Raw genomic sequence first — 11110 nt, forward strand, 5'->3', positions numbered from 1 at the left:
TCATGGACAGACATGTGAGTGCAGGAGTGTGACTTGGAATGGAAATGGTTTTCCACTGGGAGGTCATTGTGGTTGAACGGAGCGGAGGTGCTGAGTGTAGTATATTCTCCCAGTCTGAAACCAGTCTCTTTGATGTAGAAAATGCCACAAAGGGTGCACCAGATGCAGCAAATAAGTCCTCTCGAAGTACAGGTGAAGTGCTGCTTCATATGAAAGGCCTGGTGAGGGAGGAGGTGTGGGTGCAAGTGTTGCACCTCCTGCTGGGGGGTGCAATGGGTAGAGAGGGATGAGTGCACGAGGGAATTGTGGAGGGAGCAGTCCACAAGAAGGAAAAATGTGTCTGGTAGTGGGATCCTGTAGCAAGAGCCGTAAATTCCACTAGATGTTGTGTTGGATGCAGAGGCTGGTGGGGTGGTAGGTGAGGATGAGGGAGATTATTTTTTGTTGCATCTAGGGGCAGAGGGGGCCAGGCCAAATGAGCAGGAGAAGGAGATGCGGGTGAGGGTTGAATTGATGGTGATGGAGGAGAAGCCATGTTTGTGGAAAAAGGCAGACATTTCAGAAGACCTGAACTGAAAGACCTCATCTTGGGAACAGATGCCGCGAAGACAGAGAAATTGAGAGAAGGGGATGGAATCCTTGCAAGGAACTGTAATCCAGGTAGTTGTGGGAGTTGGTAGGTTTATAGTATATGTCAGTGGACAGCTTGTCTCCCGAGATAGAGCCAGAGAGGTCCAGGAAGGGTAGAGTGTTGTTGGAGTTTGAGATCAGGGTGCAAGTTGTCTGCTCAAAGCAATCTCCCAGTAAGTGACTGATCTCTCTTATGTAGAGAGTGCTAATGGTGCCCCAGACTGAATGAGTACTGTGTCAGGGTAGAGAAAGTGCACAAAGTTAGAAGTGAATCAGAAATAAGTCAAAGGGAAAAATTTAGTTTAATTACAATGAACTAGCTATCATTTTCTGAAGTAATTGTATAATTAGATGAGAGATGCAAAAAAATATAATTTCAGCATTCAAGAAGGGAATAGCAACCTGTTTAACAAGATTTGAGGGATTTTATTTGGATTTATGTTCAGAAACACATTGACGAATTACTTGAAGTACCAGCTATTCAAGCAAATGTCATGTGGTTGCTAATCACATCTGACAAACCAAGTTCTTTTTTTTATTACTCAGGTTGTCAATACATGCCTGGTACCTGACAATCCTATCCCATGAATTATGGAATGAAAAGCCTTGGCCAATCCTTGCCTGAAATGGTCATTAGTACTCATGATATACACTTAGGCTTTGGAAAGGAAATGGTACTGGCTCAACGATATTGGGATTTAATGATTAAAGAAATAGAGGTTATAGAAACAGAGCTGATTTTCTCATGAAGTTAGAAAATTTAGGGATGTGTTTGAGGCATTTATAATTAAGAATTCAATAAAGGTTAAAAAAATCTATTTTATTTGGTGGGAAATTCAAGCAGAAAAGAAGGGAATCTAACACAAAGAGCCAAGGCATTAAGGAAATTATCAGGAACCATCTTTTCACACACACGTGAAACTGTGCAGTGCAGTACATCTTGGAATAAATCTGGAATGCGTTCCTTGAAAAATCTTGACAAAACATCATTAACAGCATTCAAGATCAAGCTTGATGGATGTTTGGAAGGGACATGGAAACAAGATGTACAAATGTAATTAAGGTGCAGATTGGTCTTAATCTAAATGAATCTTGGAATTAACCCATTTCACTTCTTCTGGCAACACAAGTTATTATTTAAGTAATAATATTTTTATACATCAACCACAGGTAATGAGTGCTCACATCAGCAAGAACATCTGGCATAAACAAACAAAATACTTATCAAATAAAACTATCCTGACAATGCAATATTTACTGGAGAAATGAAGGACTACATGGGAATGAACTTAATGATATAATTTCACATCAACCTTTCAGCAACAGTTGTAATTATTTAATATTTGAAGTACCAGTGTGTTTAATTAATTCGGCAAACATTATTCTCGAGATAATAATTTGTAGTTAATGAATATAAAACTGTATCATACTCAGCAAATTTTAAAGATAAATATAATCCAAAACTATTTTTTGATCTAAAAGTGGTTTAAGTATTTTTTTAAAATCTTAAATCAGTTTGTTCTGGAAGCATTCATAATGTGGGGAAAATAAAATAATGGCATCAATTTTCAGCAAAATTGTAAACCAACTTTGTTGTTTTTGCCTGATAACACAAGTTGGAAATAGCTTTGTTTCCCTTTGATAATATGTTACCATTATTTGTTTTCCCTTAATCCATACAACATTCACCATTCAAAGTACCATCTGCTCCTGACTTCCACAAATGATCCGCTAATATTGATCCAAGAACACGACTATAGAATCTAAACATCTGCTTGGATCACTTTGGAGAAGACATTGATTATTTACAAAACTCAATTTTTTTTTTTAAATCACAATTTTTGTTAAGGAACAGATTTTTTAACTGTCTGATTTTTCTTTATGTGTATGATGCCACAAAATAATATGTAGTTACATTATGTAGTTTCAACAAACCAATAAATGCAAATCATTGAAGAGCAGTGAAAGTTATTTGCTCAAAAGTTACAATGTATGCATGAACTGTTTTCTTATCTATTAGAGATGATGATTTTAAAAAGACAAACATTTATCACAAATTTTTTTTAAAAGACATTGGATATGGTTTGGATTTATTGCCAATTTCTAATTGTTTTGGCATAGGTGGGCAGTGAGTTCCTGGAAGTTCCAAGACCCAGCAACAATGAAGATGCATTTCCAAGCAAGGATGGTGTGTGACTTGGAAGGGAACCTGCAGGTGACAGTTTTCCCTGGCACCTGTTGCTCTCATTTTTGGTGATAACAGAAATCACAAGTTTAAATTCTATTATAGCAGCAAAGTATTAGTTGGATGAACAATTTCTACAATGGATTCTTGACTGTGATAAAAACATTGATCAAGTGAGTACATACACAATTATTTTAAAGGACTATGTAATAAGTTTTAAAAAAACTAGAGTATGACGTACAAATTTAATAATGCACCAAAATGTTTTTTTTCAAATAGGCAATTTATCTCACCAGGGATAGGCTCAGATGCATAAACTTATTAGAGTGGATGGCACAGTGGTCACATTTACTAGACTGGGCATGATGGATACTTTGGTCAATTCTTCCTGAGGAGTTATTAGTGGAGTTCAGAACAGAGCAATGCCCAAAAGTTAGCTCAGAGGTGGGACCTGGGCATTGTGAAATAACTAACATTCATGGACAAGTAGTGATCCCATCTCCCTGTGAAATGAGGATCAGAGAGATAGCTATTGGATATACATGTACAAAAAAAAATCTGGCTTGCTACAAAGCTCGCATGCAATATTAATGAGTCTTTTAAAATGTGTTATGCTATTCGGAACATGTAACAATTTTACTGGTTGACTGCATTTATTTTTAAGAAAAGGAAAAGAAATGCTGTAGTTTATTTTAACTAAATTAATGCTAGGGCTCAGAAGTTAAGGGTGATTTGGCTCCTCAAGCTAGGGTTCAAGTCTAGACATCTCGAGCTCAGATTCACTACTGAACAGTGATGAATTGATTTACATTAGATGAAAATAATGCTGATGTTAATCAAAAAAAAGACAAAAAACTTTAAATTTCACAATACCAGATAGTTAAATAACTAAATATAGTTGCAAAATTTGTGAAACACAATTCACTTAGAATTCTTCAAGAATCTTTGACCTATAACAAATATACTTTAGTTGGCACATTTCTGTCAGCTCATTTTTAATGGTGATCAATATTTTTGAACAGATATTTTTAAAATTTAGACATACACTACACTAACAAGCTCTTCCACCCCGCCACCCAAATTCCCCAATAAGCTACAATCCTCGTACGTTTTGAACTGTTGGTCGAAAGCAGAGCACATGGGAGAACCTACAAACTCTTTACAGACAGGCCAGATTTGATCCCAGACTACTAATGCTGTGATTGCATTATGCTAACCACCATTTAATATTAAAGATTTAGATACCTGTAAATCTCAACTTTTGTAGCAGATTTGCCATGTGCCATTTCTTTTACTTCTGAATGATAAATGATGAACCAGAGGGCAATAAAAAGCCAGAGGACTTTTAAAGTGTCAAAACTCATTCTCTTTTCAATTCAAATCAAGTAACGAAAACCTAAACAAGGAACCTGGATTCAGTTCTCATTAATTTATAGCTGTAACATTAACCAGAATTAAATTCTTTAATTAATGATAAAATATACTTTATTAAATCTCAATGTACCATACAAAAATGTGTTCTTAAAAAGTAAATAAATGACAAATTTTTTTCCACCAAGATGTTAACTGAAGATTTCATTTTCAACTTGTAACTTCAGTTGTTTGGAACATAATTTGGCCGAATAAAGGAGCTAGGCTCTTTAAAAAAAATCAATGATAAAGCACTGAAATGTAACCCTCAAAATAGATTGAAAAAAATCTGGATTATGTCAAGTTACGAAGATTGCGTATAATACTTTTGCAAAGGTTAAAAATGATTACATATGTATGAATAATTAGAGCAGTTCACCAAAATGTCTTTTTTCGCTTCCACTTTCTTTGACTTTTTTTCCCCACTTCAATCCTCCTCATTTTTCTTAGCATGTCTCCCATGAAACTTTTACTGCTTTACCCCAACTCACTTTTCACTCTTTTATTTCCCATAGCTGCCTCATTTTTATTATCTGCACCTCTCATTATCTGTGCACACCTCTAATACTACTTCTTACTGTATGGCTCCTTTCTTCCCAAGATTAATAATGAATTTGTTTAGTCATTTTCCATTCTCATTTCATCTTGCTTTTTTTTTCTCAATGGATTGTGTGCACAGTTTTATACCCTTCCTACTTTCAGTTTCCCTTCTCTTTGATTCTGGCTTCTTGTGCCTTTTACTCTCAACACATGACCAGTGATCCCATTAGCAATCTAGATAGGCAACATTTATACAGTAGGCTTCCCTAAACCACACAATCCATCTCTACAGTTTGAACACCCTTAAAAAACCATATTTTTCCTCTTTTGTCTTAATGTTTTCTGGCCATTGCATGCATTTCTTGATTTCACCCACACGAACCATCTTAGGATGAAGAATTTGCTTGGTGCGTCTGACATCAAACCAAAGCCCAAATGCTGTCGGGTGGTGTTAAGAATCACAATGTACAATTTTGGAAAAGAGTTAAAGAATTGGAATCTTGTCCTACCATATCTCCTAACAAGTATTCCAATCCCATTTACCAGCAGTTTTCCAGTCCAACATTTTTCAATTTGTAAACAAATACAAATTTCTCCTGCCAAACTGATGGCACCATAAATATTCTGGAATTACTTCATGCAAGTCTACTCTGAAAATTGCAGAACTATCAGTGTTTAGTGTTAACTTGTGGGGTTTTTTTTAAAGGAGAAATATACCCAAAAAAAATCAGAGAAAGGAAGTGTGCTTTGAAACTCAAATACATGATGACTAAACAGGGGATATGACACTTGCAATGAAATGAGACATCACAAATAAATGGTATTTAATCTGGGGGAAATCAGAAATTTTACTCGGTCGCCTACCCCCAAATAAGTTACCTGCAATCAAGTTATTCACTCCCTTTGGCCAAGTGAAAATGAAAAGTTCAATTTTATAAATGACTTAAGTGGTTTATGTGATTAAATTAAAATCCAAATGTGCATTCAAAACGTAAGACAACTCTGCAGCTATATGCAAATGACATGGATCGGGGGCGGGGAGAAAGAGGACCAATTGAAGTTCTCCCCAACAGTAAGAAAGGGGAAAAAGAAATGTGAGCAGTCATCCTTCAACACATGCGAAACATTTCCAATGAGAGAGAGGAGGGGAGAGGCGAGGGAGGGAGGGGGAGGGAGGGGGAGGGGGAGGGGGAGGGAGGGGGAGGGAGGGAGGAGGGAGGAGGGAGGAGGAGGGAGAGGGGAGGGGAGGGAGAGAGAGAGGGAGTGAGAGAGAGGGTGCTGTGGGAGAAAGGGCACTCAAATCACACCCAGAATTAGGATGTTCAGGGAAATACCCTCCTCAATCGCTACATCAGCTCCAATTAATTACATCATTGGCAATTTGTAAATGTCGTATCTGTAATTTGAATGTGGCGTTTCAAAATGACAAGTGAGAGTTAACCTTAATGGAAAGGCGAGCACTGCTGGGAAGCGACCGAGACACCGCATCAATGCCTGGACAAACAACGCGGACGAGAACGAGAGAAGCAGCGCCTTCCCGCTCACGTCTCGCGCGAGCGGCCCCGAGAACTCCAACCCCCCCCCCCCCCCCTCCTCCCTTCAAGAATTTCCAACTGTCCTTTCAAGTCTCCCTGCGCGGCCGTTCCCCACCCACCTCTTATCAGCGACTCTTATTGTTTTAAAGAAGTTGCCGTTCAGCACTTTCAAGGCGAGCCAGCTGACGGAGATATGACCGGGAAACTTGCTGCAGTTGCACCAAATCTTTGCCGTGTCGGCTCATCCGTTTTATGTTTCACGGATGCTCGACTCCTGAGAAAGCGGCGCGGCAGGGAGTTAAATTTGGAGCTTCAATATTAATTTAGAAAGTGTATTCCTTTCTCTTCCCCCCACCACCAAAGGACGGTGAGAAGTTCTACACCCCAGCATATATATGGTCAGTACCAATAACACAGGCATAAAAATGCTGCGGAAAACTCTTGAGTTGGTTAGTAAATTAACAAAAAGCAAACGAGCAAACCTCTCCCCGTTATTTTTGGTTGCATTAATTGGTTTAAGATATGCAGTGAGGCGACACTCTTCCACCTGGCTTGATGGTGCAGTGTGAAGCTGGACAGTCCATGACAAAGTGGCCTGACTCGCTGTCTCGGAGGAAGGTGAGTTTCCTCCGTTCTCTGGTGCTCTCTCAGCCCCGAGTACCGCCCTCTGCAGAGGAAGTGCTGCCTTGCCTTTCTGCATAGAACTATTGAAGGTTTGATATTTTCGCAGCTGACGGATCGGCCCACACACAACTCGTTTCTCACCAGGACGCCAGTTTTTTAAATCTCTAAATAACTACTAATCAAGAGTCCCGTGTAATCATTCCTTGGGCTGCACGAACCCACATAGTCGGCCCCACAATAGTTTAGTGGGTGGGGCCACTTTGTCCTTTTTATAACCAGATTAGAGGTTCACGATCTGACTTTGGTTTCTCTCTCCTTGCTTGCAGCATGTTCGTAATTTGCAACGGGGACGGGGGGGAGTAAGGGCAAGGTGGCACAAGGGTGGCAATTGTGCAAATGGAAAATAGGATGTATAATAATGTAGAGTGGTGGAAATGTATGGATATGAAACTGTAGATGGGAAGAGACTTTGAACGATTTTCCTTTTGTAAATATTTATTGTGAATAAACTATTTTGGTTTAAAAAAATTTGGGAGTGGGGTCATTTACCAAATCTGAGAGGGGGGTGGGAATAGGTAGGAATTATAGGTGAGTGAACCTCTTCCCAGTCCCCCCCCTCTTCCCAGGTCCCCTCCCCTCTTCCCAGCTCCCCCCCCCACCTCACCTCTTCCCAGTTCCCACCCCAGTCCACAGGAGCTACCTTTCCTCTCACCTGACCACGTTGGGATGCTCAAAAGACTCGAGTTGTCTGAGAACGGCCACTTCGCGAATGGTAGAGAGGGGCATCCCCTCTTCCCCGGTCTGCACTCGCACTTTTTTGAGAGCCACGAAGCGACCATCGTTTTTTCTGTCCCTCGCCTTGTAAACCTTGCCATACGCCCCTTCCCCGATCTCGGCCACTTGTTCATAGCGCTCCGAGAAACTGCCCTCTTTAGCGTCCATGGTGCAAAGTGCGGAGCCCTTCGATGTCTGACACACAGAGACGGAAACAACTAGGGTGGTTATCCGGGCCGATCACATCTGGAAAGCAAAGGATTAAAAAAAATGCATATTTAACAACGACCATGGGAGCAGAGATAACGAAACTACATTGAAGAAGGATTTCAATAAATAAGGTCGGCACTCCTCGCTAGGACTGAAACTTAGAGTTCAATAATGTACCATGGAAAACTGCAGCGTTGTCTGGAAAGCTGAACTCGCGCAAGAAAGCATGAACACAGAGCGTGCGTCCCCTCGGCTTTCCAAAGCATGCGTACAACGAGCGCCTTTCACACGTGCTACTGTGAAAATACAGTGCATTTAACAACCAGTGAGGTGGCCACCAGTTTAAAACCACGGCGTGGGGGTCTTTTTCATTGAACAACCTACCCCCCTCAATATCACAGTGTGGGTCGTGAGTATTAGATGACCACACTGGGGAAAGAAATCTTCCCCCTACTCATGTTCAAATGGCCAGGGCGTCATTGGGAAATGCATCCGGCTGCCAAATGACACTAGTTGAGGATCATTTGGAAATGTTGCTTGCGAGGCGCCGGAATAAAGGAAATGCTGGAACCGGGCGTCTTGTTCATCAGGAACGCCAAGCCCTGCATTCCACTCCAGTCCATTTGCCATCGGGAACAATTTAACCGAGCCTCGTGATCTCAACTTTCGAAACACCACGCAACTTTAAAGTATGAACATCATCTTAAAGATTGCAGACTTACTGAATTAATCAGGACCCTTCACCTGAACATTCACGCACTGTCCGCAAGCCTCCACTTAGTTTAATGTTCTTTCAAAAGCCCTGCCGACAGTCTCGTGTGGGGTAAGCAGCCCTGGTCGCTCCAGGCTGGGCCACACAGGTAGATACTCAACGCTCCCCAGCGTGTGAATGACATGTCGGGTGGTGGGGAGGGGGCGGGGATGGTTGGGGGTGGGGGTGGTCTCACAATTCGTGTGTAAAAGAAAACGCGAGACCTGCAGAGTGCAAAACTCGTTAGTCAAATTTAAGGTTCTTTTTTGCCGATCCTCGTGTATGCATATGTATGAAGCTTGGGCGGAAAGTTTCTCTCCAAGTTCCTCTAAGTGTTCGCCTTCTCTAGCTCTTTTATGCGGAGGATTGCGTTCTGTCCGCCCCAACCCTTGTCAGAGAGAGAGAGGAGAGAGCAACGGTTCTTTCTCTTTCCCACGACGCCTGAATGTGACCCCCCTTCAGCAGTTGACACAGAACATCAACATTTCCGCATTCCTTTGAACAACAAAGACGAGAACAACAAAGACGAAAGCCGCCCGACCTTTTCTCTTCCCAAATCACTCAGTCTCCCGTCTTTCAGCTTAGTGAACCTTTCGTTTCCCACTGTCAATTTGTAGTAAACTAAACAGAAAAAAAAATAAGACTACTCCACGGAAGATAAGCTTCCTTCCACCCCACCTCCTCCTCCTCTCCCCGCCACCAACCACCGACTCATTTAAGAAATACTTCAAAATCCAGCTCAGCTTCCTGGATATTGTTAACGGTTCAGCCCACTTAACTTCTGGAATATTTAAAGAAGTTACAAACTTGGCTGCTGTCCCGCTGGATTCCGACCTTGGCCGTTTTGTGCGCTCCCAAAGGGTTGGAATTCAGAAGATAATACAGTTCGCCTTGATCGTGAACTTGCGGAGTATAATGCGGCTAACAAAATCAAAAGTAATAACATTCACGGTGTGCTCGTCTCCCACATCCTGCTACTTCTAGTTTTTGTTGTCCTTGTCCATATTGCCAGCTCCGCCTCGAAAGTCCTTGAGGGAGATTTTGCTCCTTTACCCTCAAAAGTGATGTGAAAGTAACGAGTTTTAAACCACGCATAAGCAACCGGTATAAAAAGAAAGGACGGAATAATGCCAGGGGGAAACCAGGTTTACTTACTCCAAAACAACGCGATCAAAGATCTTTTACATCTTTTACCCAGAATACTTAAAGGGAAATAGACCACGTTTCAGAATACTGTCAGTTTATATATAAATTAGAAGAAAGTTTGTTGTTTTTACTGAAACCAGCACTCTGCTCATTTTTCACCCACATTCCGATCTTTCGGACTATCCAGGCCAAACTGCACCAATCAAATGGGGCCAGAGCGGGGTAAAAACATCAATACCTGCATTGAAACCCGAGAAAAAAAAGCTTTGTTCCAGGCAACGTGATTCAGTTTGTTTCTCCAAGACTTGAAAGATTACTCATTCAATATATATATCTACATTTACTATATCACAAATTTATATGTATATCTAATAACATATAAATTAGAACCAATGTTCCAGCCTGGTCGGTCCTTCATTGGTCAAAATAACTGCACTCTAACGATCAACTTAAACTGCACCATTCCTCTTCAGAAGAAGCTATAGTTGAAGATTTCGTTTTGGTAAATCCTTGGTTCTGATTTCCTTTGATAGTTTACAACAATGAGATGAAAAGAAAAGCAAAAAATAGAGAGAGAAGAGATACAAGTATGTAGGAATGCATTAATAAAACAGTAAAAGTTTGATTTTTTTTGCATTTGCGTGATCACTAGAACATTTTCTGGATAACTGAGAAATCAATTATTATTTTTAAAAGTTCAGGTAAATCTGTAATTGTTGAACTATTTACAGTAGTTTAAATTTGCATCTATAAAACTTGTGCTGTTCATGAGATAAACTATGGTCCTAAACATTTTGTGAAATACAACTTGCTTTCTATTGGATTATTATATTATCATATTACTAGCTGAATAATTACTAAATACATATATCTAATCCAAAATTAAAGCAGGCATCTATTTATGTTTTACTAATATATGTTTTTATATATTTATATATTCATATCATAACAAAGAAAGTTTTAAATAATATTCTCTATTAATATAAATATTTGATCAACAGAACTAAAAGTAATTTATAAAGTGCATGCAATTAAATGTATATTCAAGTTCTGGAATTTCTGGAAGCATTGAAGATGATTGAATTTATTAAATGAAGAATTGTTTAACTATTTTCAGAGATCAACACAATACTTGTTGCAAAATGGTCATGGTTAAATGTATTTGTCTTTATGTATATTACAGAATAACCCAAATTTTAAAAGTGCCTTTCCAAATTGGATTCATATTTTTGTTTTCTGGAATATTTTAAAATATCAACACAGATATTGCACTAATGCACTGACCTTTTTCCTTCCACCCCTCCC

General features: G+C 39.8%; 1 protein-coding gene across 9 annotated transcripts in view; it reads right to left on the reverse strand.

The window, feature by feature from the left end:
• The window catches only part of cdk6 (cyclin dependent kinase 6), a 233423-nt gene extending 223771 nt beyond the window's left edge, over window positions 1–9652 (reverse strand). Inside the window, exons 1-2 of one of the 9 annotated variants that reach the window (XM_069913951.1) lie at window positions 9467–9652; window positions 7637–7944 (exon numbers count right to left, since the gene is read on the reverse strand). In XM_069913951.1, coding sequence (XP_069770052.1) covers window positions 7637–7866 — 230 coding nt within the window. In that variant the 5' untranslated portion in view covers window positions 7867–7944; window positions 9467–9652. Of the gene's footprint in view, window positions 1–6206; window positions 6267–6782; window positions 7016–7636; window positions 7945–8085; window positions 8255–8292; window positions 8316–8630; window positions 9099–9200; window positions 9307–9466 lie in introns of those variants that run through there. The other 8 variants (XM_069913952.1, XM_069913950.1, XM_069913948.1 and 5 more) reach the window with 8 other exon arrangements.
• Window positions 9653–11110: the final 1458 nt, after the last annotated feature.

This window comes from Narcine bancroftii, chromosome 1 (assembly GCF_036971445.1).
Source record: "Narcine bancroftii isolate sNarBan1 chromosome 1, sNarBan1.hap1, whole genome shotgun sequence".
NCBI classification, from domain to species: domain Eukaryota; kingdom Metazoa; phylum Chordata; class Chondrichthyes; order Torpediniformes; family Narcinidae; genus Narcine; species Narcine bancroftii.